The sequence below is a fragment of the Octodon degus genome, unplaced genomic scaffold, assembly GCF_000260255.1.
Source record: "Octodon degus isolate 3935 unplaced genomic scaffold, OctDeg1.0 scaffold00096, whole genome shotgun sequence".
Taxonomy (NCBI): domain Eukaryota; kingdom Metazoa; phylum Chordata; class Mammalia; order Rodentia; family Octodontidae; genus Octodon; species Octodon degus.
The window spans coordinates 6,151,428-6,173,691 of record NW_004524672.1 but is presented as its reverse complement, the minus strand read 5'-3'; the positions used below and the strand labels follow the sequence as shown (position 1 = coordinate 6,173,691).

The 22,264-nt window shown below is 43.8% G+C and overlaps 1 protein-coding gene across 1 annotated transcript in view; it reads left to right on the top strand.

Moving 5' to 3' along the window:
- Sgpp2 (sphingosine-1-phosphate phosphatase 2) overlaps window positions 1-22,264 on the top strand; it is a 153,004-nt gene that overhangs the window by 102,979 nt on the left and 27,761 nt on the right. The window contains exons 3-4 of the mRNA XM_023723096.1: window positions 15,524-15,703; window positions 18,872-18,961. Coding sequence (XP_023578864.1) covers window positions 15,524-15,703; window positions 18,872-18,961 — 270 coding nt within the window. The remainder of the gene's footprint in view (window positions 1-15,523; window positions 15,704-18,871; window positions 18,962-22,264) is intronic.

Below are 22,264 nucleotides of genomic sequence, written 5' to 3'. Positions count from 1 at the left end.
GTGTGTGTGTGTGTGTGTGTGTAATTTCAGGGAACTTGTGGTAATGTGTCTCTCACTTTAATAAACTTGAAATTTAAACATCCATCTCATGTTGTGATCACACCTTGTAAATGTCTGTAATGTTGATGCGTTGTGTCAACTTGAGAAGTTTAGTTTAAGCAAGTCAACAAGGAGCCATGGTCCTCACTTTGTACAAACATCCTCATCTTGTGCAACAGGAGGGCAGGGAGATGGTGTGAAGGCTCCATATACCCACCCTCAGATGTAGGATAGCAGCTTACAATAGAAGAGAGGGAAAAAGGCTCATTTTCGCCCATTTTGCTTGTGTTGAGTTTGCTGTTTCCAGCCACTTTAGACTGGTGCCCCTGTGCCGTGCCACCCCACCTTGGAGCCAGCTGATTAAGGACTGAAATGTCCATAAACTCTGAGCTAAATAAACCTTTCCTTCTGTAATTTTGGCTGTTGGGTATTTTGTCCCAGCTGTAAGAGAAAAGTAACCGACCCAGGACCCAACTCCGACTGGAGGTGTAGAGAAGTGGCTCAGTGCCGACGACCTTGGGGCAGAAGTCAGGCCCTTGGCTGGTGAGCTCAGCTTGAGGGCTGCAGACCCCACCTCCTGGGAAACTTCCTGGGACACAGGCGCTGCCACAAAGGGACAGTGCAAAAGAGCAATCACCCTTTCTCTGTCTCTGGGTGACTCAGTCCTCAACACTGAGGCCAGAGCTGTGCCAAAACTAATGAGCCTGAATCCCACTTGGTGACTTCTGTTTTTCACAGCTAAATTCACCCCCACCAGCAAATTGTGAGACACGCTACAGAAGCCCAAAGAGCTCAGCCTACAAACGTCCTTGGTTTTCTTAGGGATTTGGCATTTTGATAATGGTATTGGTAAGAAAGAACAGGTCAAAACATTTTTTAAAACAACATATTAAAAGTCATTACTTTCTCAATCTTTAAGGTAAAACAAAGTTTACCTGGGTACTACTAGAATGACCAGAACTTTAAGGAAGGTCTAGGCAGATACACTTTTTTTTTTTTTTTTTTTAATTTTTTAGTAAGAGTCTACAGGGTCTACAAAGCCTCACTGTGCAGATTGAGCTCCTAGTGATCTGACTGTGTTCAGCCTCCCAAGTGCTGGGATTACAGACACACACCACCACGCCCAGTCTCAATCACCATCTCCGAGGGGTAGAACCAGCGTGGCAAGCCAAGGTTCAAACTCCAGCCCATGTCTGCCTGAGCAGGCACTTTAATCTGCTGAGCTATTTGGCCAGCCCTGGACAGGCATTCTTAAGCTACCCTTACACTGTTCCACTTTTGTTAGATTCGCTCACAGAACTTAAGTGAATGAATTGTGGGAATGTTTGTGAAATACGTACGGAATGAGTAAACTGCCTTTGATGAATAAGAAATGTGCTCATTTAAATTTTTAAATTTGCTCATTTAAATGCTAAATATTATACAGCATTAAAATGTTCTGAAAAAACTACTATACATTAATTCTTCCCCCCCCCTCCGGAAGCAGGGATTAAACTCAGGCCCTTGCGCTTGCCAGGGATGCGCTTACTCCACTGAGCAATCTCCCCAGCCCCTATAGATTAATTCTTAACTTAGATTTAATCTATCAGTATCCCCTCATTGTTACATCTGTAGAGAAAAATAAGGAAGACTTTGCAGGGTCATTTGAAAACAGCCAAAGGTCTTTTGAAGGTAAAAACACTGCTTCATCTGAATTTCTATGGCTTATCCCATAGTTGCTTTATACCATGTTCCATATATATAGACCGCAGCTTTCAGTGTCAGTTTGCAATATCTACACGATTCCTGAGCTGATATAAGTAGAAATAAATGTGGAGCTGGATAAAGGCAGAAGCAACTCATTCTGAATGCCGTGTGCCTCCAGCCTCAAGACTGATGTCACCAAAGCCAGGAGGTCAGAGACAATGATAGCTCAGTTGGACACTCACATGGAAGTGGCCAGTACTAGAAATGACACTGTGACTGAGGACATCTATTCTGTGTACCAAGTACTACCTTTTGACGCTTACTGAATTATAGTTGCATTTAAATAAACATGAATAGGCCAGCCTGATGGTATATCCTATCATCCTAGTATGCTGGGAGACTGAGGCAGGAGGAGGGTAAGTTACCTAGCCTGGGAAAATTGGTGAAAGCCTGTCTCAGAAAGGGTGGAGAGGTCACCCAGCATGAAGGTCCTGAGTTCAATCTTAGTAATGAAAAAGAATTAGATTAAAAAGAAAGCATAGGAATGGAAGAAAATATAATGTATATATTCTATGCCTTAGTTTTAATTTTTTTAAATGCTACAGAACCAGTTTATTTCTAACTGAAGACAAAGTGCCTATTTGAAGGGTATTGTCTATAATATCTCTTCACTGTAACACCCTCCCAGAATGCTCTGCTTTGGGAGGCCTAGGGAAAAAAAATACGAAAACCATAGGTCCTGATAAAGCGACTCTCTGTGCACATTATATAACCCATGTAGGAGTATGATCAAGAAATACAAAAGGGATTAGAACCAAGAACCCTGGAGGGATGGTCCAAAGTCCTTCTGTTAAGCAGTGTGGTGGCTGATACTATAATCCCAGCCCTGGGGGAGGCTGGTGCAGGAGTATTATTACAAGTTTAAGTTGCCTAGGGAAATTTGTGGGACCTTGTCTGGAAAAAAAAAAAGAAACAAATATATGTATAACAACTGTTTGAAGATGCAGCTCAGTGGGTTCAATTCCCAGTACTGCCAAATAAAATAAAGTCCTTCTGTGAAAGGAAAAGCTATATATTGAATTATAAGGAGCCATAAATTTGATTAAGTAGATTATGAAATATTTTAAACATATTAGGGCTGAAATAATATAAAAGGAAATGAGGGAAAGCATGTGATGAATCTTGCTGTGTTATTTTTAAATGTTAAGAATATAAATTTTTACCTTCAATATACAAGTCTCCCGTCAAGGGAAGATATAGGAGCCAACTGTTTTAGTTTCCTTGCAAACTGACAAAAGTCTCTAGCCACTGGTAATAATTGCTTTGGATCAATATACCAATTACAGGCCATTAGGGTTTTTATTCAGTGTAATGTCTCTGATTATGATGGCTGTGCTGTCTCAGTGGGTTTTATTTCCCTCTCCGTGGCCCCATAGCAAACAGTGTCAATGTAACTGATTGTGCCTTTGGTACACAACAGCGAAGACTAAGTTCATAGGAAGAGGATAGAATGTTCTCAGTGCATTGGGGCTATGACTGGAGCAAGAATTCTTCAGGAGCTAAGGGCTCTTCTCATGCTTTTGCTGGGGTGCTAGTCCAGAACTCTCTTGCTCCTTAGATATCCTGTGGGTCATAAGATTTCCCCCTTCAGCTGGTGTGGTCAGATTCATGGTCATGCCAGGAAATAACCTGAGTAAAGTATTCATTCTAAGGGATGACCACCCGGAAAAACAGGACAGTAGATGTCGCAGAGGCAGCCAGCTGATCCTGCACATAGGCCAGGTTGCCTTCCCAGGCTCCTCGACATTTGCTTTATCTCTATTCCTGATATCATTATATTTGACACCTTTCTCCCAGTAGCAGATTAAATCCATGACAAGTCAAATCCTTGACAAGCTGTCTGCCCCAAGGAAGGATGGTTGGAAGGCTATATCAGTGACCTTGCTGTGCAGCTTGGAATAACCTTGCATGTAGCCTGGGCAGGACCAGGGGTTTAGGGAAGTGACTGCTGACATTATACTGAGCTTGCTGGAGGAGGGGATCACTCAGTATAATTTCTGGGAGACAGTGATAGCATAGGCCACAGTCTTAAATTCCTACAATTACAGAAATCATTATAGGTGACAGTGGCCAGGAGGACTCATCACTTGGTATGCAGGTAGCATTGCTAGCGGTTTATTTAATTTGCAGTACTGGGGATTGAACCCAAGGCCTCAGAACGCACTGAGATGCATCCCCCCCACATCTAAGTTGCTAAATTGCCCAACCTGGCTTAAACTTTCAATTTCCTGTCTTATCCTCTGGAATTATGACTGTGTGCCACCCTGCTTAGCCCTAACATTGATGGAACTGTCATTCTCACAGCTCATTCCTGTTCCAAGCATGGTGACAACAGCACAGGTGGTAAAGATGATAGTTCTCTGGCTTCCCCTTTCAGGTGGGTGTTGGCTGTGCCCAAGATGAGGAGGAGCACAGTAGACTGTAGGGCGTGTTTAGCACTCATCATGCCACCTGAGGTTGGAGAGGTCTTGCTCTGAGAAATGAAGGTGGGCTTCCTGCAGGCTGTCCTTGTTGTCTGCCCGGGCAGTGCCACTGGATTTTCAGTGGACAGAATCATTTTTAATAGGTTCCTAAATTTCAGATAGCAGGTAGCGTGACTTTTGTAGCAAAGAATTTATCTAAAAGTTTACCTCAATGTATTGAGCTTTAGATTTCAAAAAACATAATTAAGAGAGTGTAAGATAGCTACATATTTACTCTTTGCTCTCACCCATGCTTGTTGTAAGGGCTGAGAGATTTTGTTTTTAAATCATAACTTAAACTAGATACGATCTTACAAAGATGCATGAATATAGGTACGTGTGTAATTATAGAAGTACAGCTGTGACTCTAAAAATCTTAGTCTATAAGAGGAATTTTTTGGTTTGCATATTAACATCTTGATTGAATACTTTTTTAATGTATTTAGTACAGGGTTTACAGGGTGTCACTATGCAGATTGGACTCAGAGTTATCCTCCTGTTTTCAGCCTCCCAAGCGCTTTGATTACAGGCGCACAACACCACGCCAAGTTTCAATCACTATCTCAGAGTGCCTAGGAGTGGGGCCAGCATGGCTTGTGGTGTTGATTGAATACGTTTTATAAATTATAACTAACATTCAGACTGTGATTTTACAAAATGTTTCACTAAAATGGAGTGAGGCCATTCGAAGATCAATATTAGAGAAATGACATTGGGTGGCCCATGATTGCAGTAGAATCTGAAAGGTGGCCTGTGAACTACTGCATGTTGTGAAACGCCTGGACAGAGTGCTCTGGGGACACAGGGGACATCTCTATAAACACAGCTTGCTGGGAGACCCACGGGAAGGAATGCATTAGAGTACCACACGTTTTCCACTTAAGGTTCTACTGACCCTGTGCTGCAAATGCTAGAGTAAAGAGCTGGGTGTTCTTGCCTCATAAAGACCGCAGGTGATCTGTGTCTGCTTGGAAATGGTGACAGGCAAATTTCTGTCATTTACATGAGAAACTCAAGCAGCACACAGCAGGTGTATCACGCACAATGCAGTTCCTTGCTGTCCCAGCCTGGCATCTCATTTCCCATGTGCCTACATACACTTACATATAAATGCATTTTTAAAAATGCAAAAAGAGTGAGACCTTGTAGACCCTGTAAACTATACTAAATACAAAATAAAATAAAACTGCAAAAAAGGAACAATTTTACTCTTTCAAACTCTGGTTTCTCTCACTCAACAGTGTTATCTCATAATTCATTCCTAACAGCTGTGTAATTCATTTAACCAAGTCCTGTTGTAAGTGTTTAGAGTTGTTTGCACATTTCTCTTGGTTGGTTGTGTTGGAAGAAGACGAGCTTGTGTGAGATTTTAGGTTTACATGCGCTATGTTTCTGAGATTGGAAGACACCCTCACCTCAGTGGGGTCACCCATTCTTTGGTGGGATTCCAGGGTGAGCATTTGCCAATTTTCTAACCAGATGCAGTATCTTCATCTCTCAGCCCTAAGGGCAGTCAAATGGCCTCAACTGAGCTCCAGATGGATCTAATGGATTAAGAAAGTAGAATTTTGGTTCTTTAAGGATACATATCCATTCTCATGTATTATATATGAACTATTTTAGTTAGAAACAATAGTAAGTTTGTCAAATGCTAGTGGTGGGTATCACAAAACAACAGTAAAATTTATAAATTTAAGTCTAGCTCCTGTACATGTGCAACATTTTTGTTGCTGAGATACCTTGTTTACATGTCAATGTCATCATATGTAAATTAAGGATGATGGAACATGAAAATACAATGAACATAAAAATAATGCCTATGAAAGCACACTCCAAAAATCCATTGCATCTATGTTATTATTTAACCCAACTCTTTCTTAATTATAAAAAAGAAATTCAAATAGTTTGAGGTAACTTTGTTAACGTATACCTATAAGTAATAATAAGCAGTACTAGAAAACACAATCATAATTTAAATGTAATAAAATATTAATAGCCTTTAGTATCCCAGCTACTCAGGAGACTGACACGGGAAGACTGAAAATAGGAAGCCAGCCTAGATATTTCATAAGGCCTTGTCTCAGTAAATAAAATGAAAGTAAGTAAGTAAGTAAGAAAGAAAGAAAGAAAGAAAGAAAGAAAGAAAGAAAGAAAGAAAGAAAGAAAGAAAAGAGGACAGGTGATGTAGCTCAGGATTCCCTGGTTCAAAAATAAAAATAAAAAAATGAGAAGGAAATCTGAACTCAATAAAATAGAGTATTAGAAAGAACAAGGAAATGTAATACATAATTATTTCAATTTTGTTTTCTCACCTCGCATTTTTGCCTTAGCTATTTTACCCACCTTTATAGAACTTGAAGATATAAATGCCTGATTTCTGATAGTCTTCAGTAAAGTATATGCCCTGTTACTTCTTTGTCTTGGTGTTTTTGGCATGAGTAATGTTTATTACATTTAAATTACAATTGTTTTTCCCAGTAATGTGCACGCACACACACACACACACACACACACACACACACATCTCACACAGGGGAAGGGCTCTGAATATAAAAACCAAAACTAGAAATAATGCAGGAAGTCTGAGTGGATATTCACCATTTAGAAACAACTTTTCCTGGCATATGGCAAGCCATAGCCTCGAGAATGTTCCAAAATAGCCATCACAAAGAACTGCTTTTAATTCATTCCCTGAGGCCAAATCGGAGACCACAGAGCAATGTATATTCCAGTGAGGAGAAAAAAGTTGAACACAGAGAAAACAAGAACTTAGGCCCCTGCACGCAGTCTCTCCTTTGTAAAAACGTGGGTTGAAAAGCCTGCTCAGCTCAAGCCCCTACTCTCACAGCGACTCCCACGCTTGGGGCTGAGGAGGTGGATTTCCAGCTGGTCCCCTGGGACTGCGTACATTCGCAGAGCCCTGTGAAGCTAGGTTTCAGGGGGAAAGAAATAAATTAATATTAATAGTTCCAGTAGCTTGCTTCTACTGAAATCAATATCTGCAGGCACTGTCAATGACATTTTTGGAATGAGGGACTTTGAGGACACAGTAGCGGAGGGAATATCTGGACCCGTCTTACCGTCTGATTTCTCTTCCTTTTGCCCTTGCAGTGTAATCCACATAGAATGCTCATCATTCTTTTAAAGCATATAATTTAGAAAATCCATACTGTTGTTCAGTTATCACCACTGTCTGGGTCTGGAACATTTTTATCACACCTACCAAAAGGCCACCTCAGCGTACTCATCATCAGTCATTTCTCAGTCCCCTTTCCTAGCTCCGTACCCCAACTCACATTTCTTTTTCTATAGATTTGCCTATTCTGGACATGTTGTGTAAGCAGAGTCATACAAATTATGCTCTTCAAGGTCTTTCTTTCACTTAGCATTTGATTTTTAAAGTTCATCTATAACCTCTACCAATACTTCATTGCTTTTTGTGGCCACATAAAATCTGTTGTAGGGCTATACTATGCTTTGTTTATCCTTTTATCAGTTGATGGGTATTCTATTGTTGAAAGGTTTTGGCTGTTGAGAATGATGCTGAGAACATTTGTGTATACGTTTATGTGAGGACATTAGTTTTTGTTCTCTTGAGTGTGTACTTACAATATTTGGATATCTGGTTATTTCATTATCCAAATCAAATAACAGATGAATATGACCTATTGAGAGAAGTTGTAGTCTTTGAGTTATATATATCTCATTGTTCTCTGTTCTTCATAGTTAAAAAATGGTATAACCGGATCCTTTTTGGAAATAAGTCATAGATGGACTGTAAAGCCTGCGTTTCCCTATTAGGACCTGAAGGAGATCATACACTTTTTCTAGACAGCAGTGACTCTCTTGGATATGATGCCCAGCATCATGGAGGAAGCTGTGGGTATACCAGAAGGAAGAAAGATGTTAGAGTTTATGGAAATGTGTGTGTGTGTATGTGTGTGTGCACGCACGCGTGCATGTGCGCTTGTGCACATAAAATTTAAAAAGAACCTCTCAGGCTGGGGAGATGGCTCAGTGGAATAAGTGCTTGCCTGGCAAGTGCAAGGTCCTAAGTTTCATCCCTGGTACCACCAAAATAAATAAATAAATAAATATAAAAAGAACCTCTTAGTGCTCCATCCAACCCTGGCTATAACTTCACTCTATGAGTTTGAGAGGCTTTTTGGAAACAAGGATGGCCAGCCACATTCTGTGCCCACAAAAATAAATATGCGACTGCTCTCACAAACTCTGTGGCTCATGTGTAAATTCTGCCACTGCTTCTCTGGTGTGAGAAATAAGGATGGAAAAAGGTAATAGATATTGGGAAATGGGAAATGGGAAGAAAATGTTCAAATAGAAATAGAAGGGCTAGTCAGATAGCTCAGTGGACTGAAGTGACTGCTTAGGCAAGCGCAGGGGCTGGGGTTCCATCCCTGGCATGCCATGCTGGCCCTGCTCCTGGGGCGCACTTAGACAGTGACTGAGTCTGGGCATGGTGGTGCGCACCTATAATCCCAGTGCTTGGGAGGCTGAAAACAGTAGGCTCACTATGAGTCCGATCTGTGTAGTGAGACCCTGTAGACCCTGTACTAAATACATAGAAAGAAGGGAGAGAGAGAGAGAGAGAGAGAGAGAGAGAGAGAGAGAGAGAGAGAGAGAAACCATGAAGGAGAAAGGAAAAAAAGAGGTAAAAAAAAAAGACTCTAGAAGGAAAAAATGGAAAAAAGATTTTGTAAATAAGGAAGTGAAGAGGGACTGAGGGGAGGAGAGGAGAATGGGGGAAAACGTAGAAGTGAGCTGTATCACATACAGGAGCAGATTCCCTATGATGGGTTTTTATTGTATGCATCTGAATTGCATCCCTAGCCTGTGGCTGTTTTCCAAGTAACAGTTTTATATCAAGGATCCTCAGTGTTCTAAATTATTTAGATCTTATTTACACAAGTGTGAAAAGCCAAGTCCTACAGTTGAAGAAGTGTGAGACACAGAATGGCTGTCATTCTAGATTGGAACAACCGGAAGAGACCTGTTTTTGTCTGTCAGCTCCTGCGAGTCCCGCCGTCCCGCACAGCACTAAGCTGCAGGCTCTTCTACCAGGGCAGATGCACAGTGGGTCAGCAGAATCAGTTCCCTGGGTCACCTTCTGTGCCTTTCCATCATGAGTAGCTGATCTGGAAAACTGACTTTTCTGTCCACCTGTATGCTTCATTTACCATAGAATAAGAATAGAAGTAAAATAATTGTAATTCCTCTTCATAAAAGTCTACCTGTCCCATCTCTCAGTACTGTGACCCAGCCTATTTGCAGAAGGCATTAATGGTCTATAATTCCTCCTTCTAGTGCCTCTTTGTGGATATTTGCTTTTGCAGTCAAGCCTTTGGAGCCTCCCCCAGAGCATGATAGATGACAGGACTTAATTGGGTCCCTATAGGTAGGAGGACCCTTCAACAATGCAGGGCAAAGTCCTCCTCGGAGCGAGAGCCCTACCAAGTTAATCATTACACTCTTTACCTGGGTATTAAATGGAGAATACTGCCATTCTCTTCTGTCATGGAAATTTTTAAATAGACTTTATTTTCTAGAGCACTTTGAGGTTCACAACAAAATTGATCATAAAGTGAGAGTTTCCCTGTACCCTCTGCCTACCTTCCACACAAAGTTTTCCTCCTGTCAGTGTGCCACACCAAAATGATACCTTTATTCCCACCACTCAGCGGGCTGACAGGAGGATCACGGTGAGCTTGAGGCCAGCCTGCACTGCCTACAGAGCAAGCGCAAGGCCATCCTGCACTACAAACTGAGAGCCTATCTAAAAAAAATTGTCTAAAAAGAAGATACATTTGTTGCAACTGATGATAGTACTTTGAATATTACCACCACCCAAAGTCTGTGGTTTATATTTGGGTTCACTTTTGATGTCATGCATTCCCTGGGCTTTGACAAATGTATGACGTGTCTCCGTCATTACAGTATGATAGAGAACGGTTTCAGCTATAAATGTCTTCACTTTGCCTTTCCATCTTGCCTTGCCTTTAATCCCTGACAACCACTGATTTTTCTATTGTCTCCATGGTTTTGTCTTTTCTGGAATATTCTATAGCTGGAATTATATAGCATGTAGCCTTTCAGATTGGCTTCTTTCACTTAATAATAGGCACTGAAGTTCCCTTCATGCTTTTTCATGGCTTGGTTATTCATTTCTTTATTAGTGTTGAATTATTTGCCATTTATATATCCACTCACCTTCTAAAGAACATGTTAGTTGCTTCCAAGTTATGGTAATTACAACTAAAGTTTCTATAAACACCAACATGCATGTTTTCTTTTTTATTTTGGTGGATATAAATTTTCAACTCAGGATAAATACCAAGAAGTAGAATTGCTGTGTTGTATCTTAAGTTTATTTATTTTTGTAGGAAACTGCCAAATTGGCTTCCAAAGTGACTATTATTTTGTTTTCCCACCAGTTCCTTTCGTTTCATACTCCACCATCTTTTGGTGTTGTCAGTATTTGGGATTTTGGTCAGACTAAAAGGTGTAGACTTGTAGATTTAATGTGCAATTTCCTAGTGACATAGGATATTGAATATTTATAGTAAAATTTTTAAAATCTTAGACCAAACATTTTTTCCAGTTGTCAGACTCACTAGTCTCTCTCTCTCTCTCTCTCTCTCTCTCTCTCTCTCTCTCTCTCTCTCTCTCATGATAATGCCCCTTTATTGAACTAATGAAGTATAAAGAAGATAAGGTTCTTTATTTTTTCTTTTTTTTATGTATTTGGTACAGGAGCTACAGGATCTACAGGGTCTCATTACGTAGATTGGAATTGTAGTAATTCTCCTGTTTTCAGCCTCCCAAGCACTAGGATTACAGGCCCTCACCACCATGCCCAGTCTCAATTCTAGACTCAGTGTGCCCAGGGCCAGGGCCGGCATGGCACACTGCTGTATCTGCCTAAGCAGGCACTTTAGTCTGCTGAGCTATTTGGCCGGCCCTCACATTATTTTCTTGACGGCTCTTCCTCCAGTCTGTCCTGTGCTCCTTGTCCCAAATTTCCTAGGCATTGAAGGCATCTGCTTGACACGTGTTTCGGCCAGGCCATGCCTCTCCTCAGAATCTCCGGCAGGCAGAAGGTCCTGTCTTCCAGCATACTGGTGACTCACAACCAAGCCCAGCCCAGATATCTGCTCCTTGTTCCTGTTTGAGTTTCAGAAAATCTTTTCTCTTTCCTCCCTCCCTTGCTCCCTTCCTTTATTGTGGTATATGTATCAAACCCAGGGCCTTCACACCAGCCTACTTCCCTACCCCTGTTATTTTTATTTTATTTTCAGAGAGAGGGTCTCACTAAATTGCCCAGGTGGAACTAAAACTTGAACTTTGGATCATCCTGCCCCAGCATCCCTGAGTGCAGGATTGCAAGCACGTTGCCACTGTACCTGGTGACACTTCAGGGAAACTTTGAACAAGTTCTTGAAGTATGATTGAGATAGAATAAATGATACATGTTTAACAGCTTATTGAGGTATAGTTTACACATTATACAATTAGCCATCTTTAAATGTATAACTCAGTAACTTTCCGGAGTGCATTCAGGAGTTGTGTTTCATACTTAAAATGTGCAGTTGGGCATCTTTTGACTTGTGCACCGGTTACAAAATCATTACCAGGATCAGGATGACGTCCGCCCTGTGTTCTATGCTCCTTTGTGAGTTCTTCTCCCTTCCCTAGCAAGTACTTGGGTCACTTTCTGGCACTGTATAGCAACTTGCATTTTCAAAGTTTTTATCTGACTAGAATCTTTTGGTATGGGCTGTTTTTGTTTTTCTCTTGTTTTGATCTTGCTTAGACACTTAAAACTTTAACATTCCTCTATGTTGAAAGCTTATGCAAATTGTTCTTTCTTTTTTGTTCCTAAGTAGTACTATTCTGATGTGTGATTATCTCACGGTTTGTTCATCTGCTCACTTCCTGGGCTGTTTCCAGTTGGGATGATTACAGACAGGCTGTTGGAAATGTTCATGTCCACGTCTTCGCACAGCATATGCTTTCATACCATGGATCTGCTTCTAGGAATGGCATGGCTGGCTCCTCTAATAAAAGCACCCTTATCTTTTAAAGATACTGCTAAGCTGTTTCCCATGTGGCTGTACTATTTTGTGTTCCCTCCAGGACTGTACAAGACATCTAGGGGCTCTTTGCCCTCACCACCACCTGACGTGGGTCACACCTAGTCACCTTCACCATCCTAGGAGATGTGTGGCAGCCTGCCTCGCTTCCAACTCCAGCAGTTCTCCCCTCCTTACTGGTTTTAACTTCTAGTACACGGGCCCCGCTATCACTTCTCTAAGCTTTCACTCACACCGTTGTTGCAACACGGATGCCTCTCATCTTTGTTAAACCATCATTATCCCTTAATGCACAGCTCCTCGGTCCCCAGCCCTCCAGGCGGAGCCCAAGTCTCTCTGTAAATACACACTCCTAAGTGGTCTGTCAGTCAGCTTTCATTATTATAACAAAATACTGGAGCCACTCAACTTGAACAGAGGAAAGGTTATTTTGGCTTTTGGTTTGGGGGCTCTCAGGCCATGACCAGCAGGCATGTAGCTTTTGAGCCTGGGGTGACACAGCACATCGTGTTGAGAACCCACAGTAGAAGAAGCTGCTCATCCTATGGTGGCTGGGAAGCAAAGAGAGAAAAAGGGGCCATGGTCCCAGTATCCTCTCCCACACACTTCCTTCCACTGGGCCCCACTTCCTAAAGGTTCCTCCTCCTCTCCTTAGTGCCTGGGGTTGGGGACCAAGCATTCCATACAGGAGCCTTTGGGAACATTGAAGACCCAAACTACAATGCAACCCATGGAATTCTGCAGTTTTTCCAAAGACTTCTATTTTTTGTAACTATGATGAAATGCTGTGTTTGTGTGGCTGTTCCCCCTAGTCAAGGACAGGGACATCCCCTGTCATGAACAGTGATGGGGGGGACCAGCATGCTAGGAGTCGTGCTCTTCCATGTGACCTGAAAAAACGTAGCTCTGTGTTCTTAAAGAGCGCCATTGGCTTAATCATTGTTATTAGAAATTTAATAATCAGGAATGCTGTAACTGTGACTATGTTTTTAAGTGAAATGAACGATAGTCCCGATTCTTAAAAGCATCCTTCAAACACAGAAGGTGAGAAACACATGCAGTCAAAGAAACTCAAGAAAGATCAGCCCAATCAGTCTCGCCTGATGATTTCACGTCTTTGAGATCCTAGGTACTTTTGAGTAGACCAAAGAATTCATCCTTGTGTCTGAGTATTTTGTTCCTCTTGGTGGCGGGAAGGGGTCAGAGCTGAGAAAGATGTAGCAGATCTCGGGAGTCAGTAGTAACCACGCGTTTTTCAGATGGAGCGTTGGCTGGGTCTGCACACTGGCAGGAGGGAGGTGCAAAGGCAGCCTCTCGCGCGGGGCGGTAGAGGTTAAACCGAAGCGATGGCATCCTAGTCGTTGCCGAGGCTTTACAGCCTGTGGATTTGGCCTGCTGTGCACAGGCAGTGGCCGCTGGGTTTTAGCCCGGGCCAAAGAGGCAGCGGCACACAAAAACGCTGGTAGCGCCTCCTGGGGGGATCCTGCCAGCGCGGGGGAATTAACTCGGGGAGTTGAAAGAAAGCCCCGGAATGTGGGAATTCCTAAAGCCATCCGCCTGATTAATCCAGATGATTTGGAAATAGGTCTGCGGGGGCGGGGGATGTTGTTCCAAAGCAAGGTAACCCCATCCATCACAAGCTAAATAAAGCCCTGGCGAGACCAATACAGCGCGGTAAGACGAGAAGGTTTATTGAAGCCGCGACGAAGTACCGGAGCTGGCGCCTGCAGTCCTCCTGCGCACGCGCCGCTTGGGCTCGGGGCGAGGCCGGGAGGAGGTGGTCGGTGCGTTAGGTGCGGGCAGGAGTAGACGATATGCACTGATAAAAAGTAAACCTAACGCACGGTCCGCCTTCCCCAGACCCTGCACAAAGGTATACTTATAACATAGTTGCTCTTCTCCAGTTCATCATAGGTCATGAAATAGCCCGGGGAAAGCTTTTTGACAAAATAAATGAATATGTTGTTGAAAGTCCCATTCATTTTTGGAGAAGATGAATGTAACATCTGGATTTATATCTTGGGGTGGGGGATGAAGAGAATGGTGGATTTTTTTTTTTTTCTTCTAATATCCTCATAGTAAAAGCGTTTGAACAAACTCCAGATTGAGTTATCCTTTTTCTAGGTTTGGAAGCGACCGTGCCAATTATTTTATAGACCCTTAATTTGCAAATGAGGTTAAATTCCCTCTAGTGTGTTGCCTTCGTCAGAAGTAACAGTAGCATTTAAAATATACATATTTGACTAGCGCGGGGAAGACAGCTCAGTAGAACACACACCTGCCTGTCAAGGGCAAGGTCTTGAGTTCAATCCCCGGTAACCGGGAAAAAAAAAATAATAATAATGACTAGTTGCTCCAGTAGAAACAGCCCTCTTCGAGGTTAGAGCTGGCTGCCTCTAGTAGAGAAGGCGGCTCCAAGCGATTTATAAGGCACAGGCTCTGCAGCCCAGATCCCTGGATTCGGATTCTAGGTCTTGCTCCCTGTGTGCTGTGCATTAGCGAATGAGCAGTGATTTACTTGTCTGTGATGGGGGTCTGCACTCTGCAGGTGAGGCTTGATGGGGTGAGTCCACGTCCAAAGTCTTTAGAACAGAACCTGACCCGTAGAGGAGCTGTATGAGTGTTTGTTAAATACATGATTGCAGTAACTCACCAATGCATTAATGTCCTATTCTGGTCACTTAGTTGTTCTGAGGACTCCAGAAAGCTTCCTGTCTTTTTCCTTTTTAAAATTTCCTTTCCTTCCTCTTCCTGTCCTTCTCTCCTTCCCTCCCTTTCTTTCTTTCATTCTCTCTTCTTTTCTTTCCACTTCTATGGGTCAAACCCAGAACCTTCACACTGAGCTTCATCCCCAGCTCTTTTTTTGCATTTTTTGAGACCGTCACACTAAGTCACTAAGTTTCCCAGGCTAGGCTTCATCTCTCCATCCTCCTGCCTCAGCCTTCCAGAATGCTTGGGATACAGGCCTGGGTCACCACACCCTGCTGGCCTGGTCTCCATTTACCAACTAAGATGTTACCCTCCATGACTTTCACTATCCCTTGATGAGAAAGAAAGAAGCCTTTGGCTAGCAAACTGGGAGCTCCAAGAGAAATCCATCAATGTTTTGAAATTCACTTATTTTCCTCATGGGGTCACACTGACCTCAGTCCTTTGCTTTTGCAGCTGGTGATGTATGTCGGTCAGGTGGCCAAAGACATCCTAAAGTGGCCCAGACCCTCCTCCCCTCCTGTAGTGAAACTGGAAAAGAGAGTGGTGGCTGAGTTCGGAATGCCATCCACGCACGCCATGGCGGCCACCGCCATTTCTTTCACACTGTTGATCTCTACCATGGACCGCTACCAGGTAAGCAGCCTGCCCCCCTCCTTCTTCGGGTCCTCTGTCCATGCAGTGGTTCTGTGAGCACAGGTGCAACTCAGAAATTTCCCTCAAAACTTCTCTAAGGGACTTGAGGGCTTGTGAGGTAAGGACCAAGGGGAAAAGAAACCTCTTGAAGTGTCGGTGACAACTTCCTCATGAATGAAGTGGCCATACAATGTAGCACTCCAGTCAGGTTGTGCTGGCAGTGACAGTGGACACCAGGAATGATGACATCAGGACCATCATCATACCGCAGGCTGCCCAGGGGTCCTTTGTGTGCCACCTCCCTTGCTTTTGGCTGCTGAGGCAGACTGTAGTCTGTGCCCTTGGTCTCTTTACAGCAGACACAAAGGTTTCTGAGCCTCGAGAATGATCTTCAAGGCAGCGGTGAATCCCCCAAATCCTCCTGCCAGACTCCTCAGGGCCTGGGGCAGGAAAGAGTCTGCACCCCAAATTACCCTCCGAGGATGCCTCTGCCCTGCTTGGGGCTTAGCCGTCAGAAGTGACAGATCCAAATTGTTTCAAAACTGCCTAAATGACAGGGGATGAGCACAAGTTGAAAATAGAACTTCACTTACTAACCACTTAGATGCTATGACCAAACTCTTTAATGATATAGTATTACTTTTGTGAAGGGTTTGTTTTTTTTTTTTCTAGCTTTCTTTTATTTGGGATGCACTGCTTTAATTTTGTGATTAATTTCATTTGCTTTGCCTTGTATTTGTTGGAAGTTTTGCTTGTCACTAACTCCAGAGGACTGACAGGTGGATGGTGGTATTGTGCCGCCCTTCCCTTTCACTGTGGGAATCAAGGTGTCCTCATTCTGCACTGCACAGAGATGGGCCTGTGCCTGAGGCAGTGGGAAGGGATCAGGCCTGGTGCTGGGCCTCTCACCAGAGAGGTCTGTGAGCCAGTGTTACTCCGGGAAAGAAGCCGTGAGGAGAAGCAGGGTGGAGGAATGGGATAAAAGCAACCACCATGATGATGACAGCCACCTTTTAAACACTCATTTTAAAAATTAGTACATGCTCAAGATGTATAATGTTTGCATTCCTTGTGAGGTGTGATCCATGCACATGACACACCTTAGCTTCTTTTTTGGCCCTTTTCCTTCCTCTCTCTTCCCCCTGCCTCCATCCCTTGGTCCCCTTCCCACTTGAGAAAGATCTTCGTCCCCACTTCCTGTTATGAAAACCACTCCTTCCTCCTTACACACTCCTTTCAGGCCCCACAATGCACTTGTGTTGTGAGGCCTGAGTTCTGTTGTCCATTTCTTTCTGGTTTGATTTTAAGTGATAAATATTTTAGTACTGCATTTATTGAGGCGTCAGGAGATTAATGTGGAGCCTTTGGCTTCTTCATAACAAGTGGTGGCTATTGGCTTCTAGGAATTTGTTAGTGTGGTGAAAGGCTGAAGTGTGCACACTTTTTTGACAGACTCTGTATTCAGCTATTTAGGTTATTTTCTAATACACAGCTCTAAATATGTATTTGTTTGAGTCAAATGCCCCAGATCGAACATTGGAATACGTTCATGAACTCATTCATTTTTAGAATCTTTTGATTAAAATCTGAGATTCAGTCCATTAAACCTTAAGAGAAACTGGGCGTGGTGGCACACACCTGTAACTGTAGCTGCTTAGGAGGTTTAGGCAGAAGAACCACAAGGTGGAGGCCAGCCTGGACAATTAAGCAAGACTTTGTCTCAATATGAAAAAAAAAAAAACCAAAAAAAAAAAAAACCCAACTTTTAAGACCTATATCCAGCTGTTTTCATTGTCGTGTATAATGTGCAAAACAGCACACTGGGCCTGGAAGCCATGGCTTTGGTTGTAACCCTGTCACTGACCCGATGACAATCATGCCCCTCCCCAAGCCCTGGCTTCTGCTGTGGAGCAGATGGACTGACTTAGGGAAGAGCCTCCAGTGACAGAGGGCATTGCTAATGTCATTTAGTCTCATGATTAAGGGAGCTGATAATAGAACACATTTCATAGGCCAATGTGAGGGTTAAGAGACAGAGGGAGAGCAAATATTCTCATCACTGTGGAACGGCACGGGGGCCGGTGGGTCACAGTGGCCCTTCTAGCCAGAGGACTCTGTCTCTACACCATGATCACAGGCAGAGGAGGAGTGTGCCTGGGGCTCATGCTGGCCAGAGTCCTCAGTTGCTTTCTCTGCCCAGAAACAATGACAAGTTTCACAGAAGCTCTGCTATTGCTGTGACATCTGTGTGCCCCTTCCTAACTTGGGCCCATTTTTCTCTTCAGAAGGAGAGGTTAATTTTTAAAAAATCTTAGGGCTGTCCAGATAGCTCAACAGATAAAGTGACTGCTTAGACAGATACAGGGGCTGGGGGTTCAATCCCTAGCCTGCCGTGCTGTCCCCACCCCCAGGGCACATGTGTGTCTGTAATCCCAGCTCTTGGGAGGCTGAAAAACAGGATCCCTACAAGTTGGATCTGTATAGTGAGACCCTGTAGACCCTATACTAAATACATTTTAAAAAATCCTTTTATTCACTTATTAGGTACAGGGTTCCACTACACAGCACGGATTCATAGTGTTCCTCCTGTTTCAGCATCTCCAGCACTGGGATTACAGGTGTGTGCCACGACGCCTGGTCTCAGTGACCAGCACGGCACACCCAGGGTTCCAGGGCAGGCACTACATGCAGTACTGGGGAGTGAACCCTGGTTGTTGTGCTTGCTAGGCAGGCGCTTAGACCAGCAAGCTACTTCCCCAGACAAGGAGAGGTTCTTTATTGAGACATTTAGACTACAGCAATGGCCCTCTATGTTGCTTTGGCAAATGGTTTAGTTTTCAAGCTCTATCCAAAAACTACAGAAAACTAAGAATCATTTACTGCAGCACAAGAGTGGCAGAGAGGAGTCTTAAAACCGAGCTCTGCCTGTTCTTTGCCTGCTTAGATGCTAGGAAACTTTCTCCCGCCACTGTGGTCCTGGGCACCTTGGCCTTCTCTTTCTTCTGTTGCCCTATATTTAAAACATCTTCAGATAATGGATCGCTGCTCCAGGGAACCTAAGAGGCAGAACGGGAACAAGAGTGTGATACACCCCTGCCCCACTATGCCACCACATCATAGATTTCTGCGTGAGCTCTAATTTCCTTATTTTCTCTTCTCCCCCCGCAGTACCCTTTTGTTCTGGGGCTGGCAACGGCAGTGCTGTTTTCCACCCTGGTGTGTCTCAGCCGGCTCTACACGGGGATGCACACGGTCCTGGTAAGGCTGCTTGGGGGGGGGCATGTGCCAACTGGTTAATTGCACTCTGTGTGTCTTCCTCATGCTCTTCTGTGTCTTCCTTATGCTGCTTATCTATGAAATCATTTGCATATGTACAGAGTTATGACAGACCTTTGAGTTATGACTAGCCTGAGATATGAACATCTTGGTTATGACCAGAATTTTAACTTATGACCAAAGTCTTGCGCTATGACCCAGTTCCCAGCTGCTTGGGCATCTGTGTGGTCTCAGGTAAAGGCACAGGTCACTGTGGTCATGAATTCAGGCCTCTGTGCTGAGATGTTCCGGGGAATGTTGTCAAGTGCTTTGTTTACCTCTTGATATAAAATGACAAATGGGACAGATTTGACCTGTGCAGCTTGTCCATCAGAGGGCACACATGCAGCCGTAACATTTAAGAATGCAAAACAGCCTCTACCAGAGGCTGTTTGCTATTGCTAACACTGTATTTCTGATGTTGAAAGAAATTCCCAAAGAGTACACATGGCATCTATCTGTGCTCTAGGTAATTTATGACAGCTACATCATAAGAAATGTGTGATGCTTTTCAGAAAGGAGAAAAGCACAGGATGATTTTCTATGCCCATCACTGTGAGGTCTGATAACTGTCATGTTGGCTTCTTTTCTGAAATTGCATTTGAGTTTCACATCTGGGGAAGCTGTACCTCTTAAAGTAGTTGATTTCATGTCTTAAAGAGGAAGGCAGAACTGAATTACTCTAAATTTGCCCAGTAGTTCTTACTGGGTCTATCATTTAAGTTTTTTAAAGGAAATAATCCTGTTTGACTCACTGTGACTTTCATTGTTAAGGAAGCAGGGAGATACCCCAAGTTCTGATAACTGCAGAGTGTTTCCTTAAGTTAAAGCTACGTTGTTGGGAGCTGGGGAGATGGCTCAGTAGAATAAGTGCTTTCCTGGTAAGTACAAAGGCCTGAGTTCAATCCCTGGTTCTGCCACAAAAAAAAAAAAAAAAGCTATGTTGAGGGTCTCCATTCCCAGTTCTTGGATCAAGGTGGGTTAACCCCAAGTTGGAGTCCTGGAAACTTATTTGTGAACATTGCTGATACCATGTAGAAGTATGTACACTACCTAAGTTTTTTGCTGTTTAAGAAAAACTATCCACCTATTAAAAATTGCCCTGCGGCCATCAAGATAGCTCAGTGGACTAAACCACCTACTTAGGCAAGCTTAGGCAAGCACAGAGACCATGGTTCGATCCCCAGCATCACATGCCATGCCAGCCTTGCCCCCAGGGTGGGCTGAACCAACCACAGAGTCTGGGTGTAGGGGCACACGCCTGTAATTCCAATGCTGGGGAGGCTGAAAAACAGGAGGATCACTATGAGTCCAAGCTAAATAGTGAGACCTATATCTAATAAGTAAATAAAAGGATTTTTAAATTTTTTTAAATGTATTTAGTAAAGGGTGCACAGGGTCTCACTACACAGATCTGATTTCTAGTGATCTTTCCTGTTTTTCAGCTTCCCAAGAGCTGGGATTTCAGCCTTCCAAGAGCTGGGATTATAGTCTCCCAAGAGCTGGGATTACTGGGATTACATTAAAAAAAAGAAAAATTGCCTCAAAAAAGTTCTAATTTGACTTATCATTTTGCTTCTTAAAATAAGTGAGGAGTATTCCTGGTGGATCCTTGATGAGCCTGCATCGCACTGTGGGCACGTATCTGTGTTTCTGCACTCTTAGAATAGAGGGTGCCACAGACAGAAATGTTGCTTTGAAGCAATATTTGCAAAACACGCAAACTTCTGCATCTGTATTTAGAAAAAGTTAAAACAGTTTCTTTCTGCTTTAGATAGTCTCTGATGCAGATTTAGCGCTGACAGAGTTCTGGAAGGAACACTGTGACATCTTTTCCTGTATGGGGTTCACCTGGAAACCCTGGGCCGGTGGCTCTCTAAGGTCACTGAGATCTGCCTGTGTACAGGAGAGAGCCTCAGGAGGCTGTGCAGGGGACCCCTGGCCTTCAGCCGACAACCTAAGTGACAACCCGCTCTCATGAATGAGTTGAGTGCATAAGTCAGGGGTCCACTGTAATTATATAAAGATCCCAAAGACTTTGCCAGTGGCTAGAGTGACAAACGGGACTGAGATAATTCTTTTCACATCAGTTTACTGGAAATACAACAAACAGCGTGAAACACTCAGAGTCCAGGATGTGAGGGGGTGTGTGCAGCAGTCGCTGCAGTCCTCCCAAGGCTGGGGTGGAGACGCAGAGGGAGGGTTCTGTGGCTTTGCACACTAAGCTCCCTCCAGTCAGAGATGCCGGCCTCAGGCTCAGGCCCCGGTACGAGTGAAGCTGCCGCACCAGGACACGGCTTGGGATACCTTGGCACATAATTGCCAGGAGCAGAAAGGAATGGTTGGACCATGGGAAGGAAGGAGGGGGGGTATTAATTAGAGGGCACCTAGTTTCAGGGTTACAAGATGAAAAGAGGTCTGGCGAGAGACGACTCCTCTCCCATGAGGGGCCTTAAGTGGTCACATGGCCACATCTGCACAACCCTGAGAATGGTCTTCCTCCCAGAGCCCACTGGGCTGTTTAGTGTGAAGTGGTTAAGGCAGATGATTTCTCGCTCTATGTATGGCCTTATCTTCTTGTCACTGGGACATGAGGCCCAACATCCACTACTGCAAGGAGAAGTTACTTTGTGCTCACAGTTTAGAAGGGCAGGCCATCCAGAATGCCTTCATATCCCAGTCCCTTTCCAAACTATAATGTGCATTTTACTATTACTAAAGCATGTTGCTTATTTATAATAAAATATCATTTTTTCAAATTTAAAATTTAGGCTTGGGAGGTGGGTCCTGTCTGCTGGTCCTTGTTTGCAGCTTTCTTGTTCATTTAGCTGTGCGGTCAGGGCTGTGTAGCATGAGTGGGGTGAATGTCATCAGTCATCCTTTACCCCGGGCGGGGACAGGCACCTAAACAAGACCAGCTGCAAGGTGGCAGGAAGGTGGGGATGGCTGAGTAGGCCCCCATGGTGTGTGTGTCAGGGACAGCACAGACGTGGTCACAGGGGACTGAGAGGCTCACAGCACCTACGTGTGTCATCCAGCTGGCCGCTGGGTGTACATAAACAGCTCTCAGTGCAGAGGCAGAAAGACAACTTGTTGAGGAAAATAATTCACCTCACTCATGTAGGCAATCCTCTTTGTCAGCTGTGTCACCACCCCCACCCAGCGGCCCCAGTTCCACCTGGGGCAGGGCCTCTCTTTCTCTCCTGCTGACCAAGGAGGCCCTGTGAGAACCTCAGGCCCCCTCCC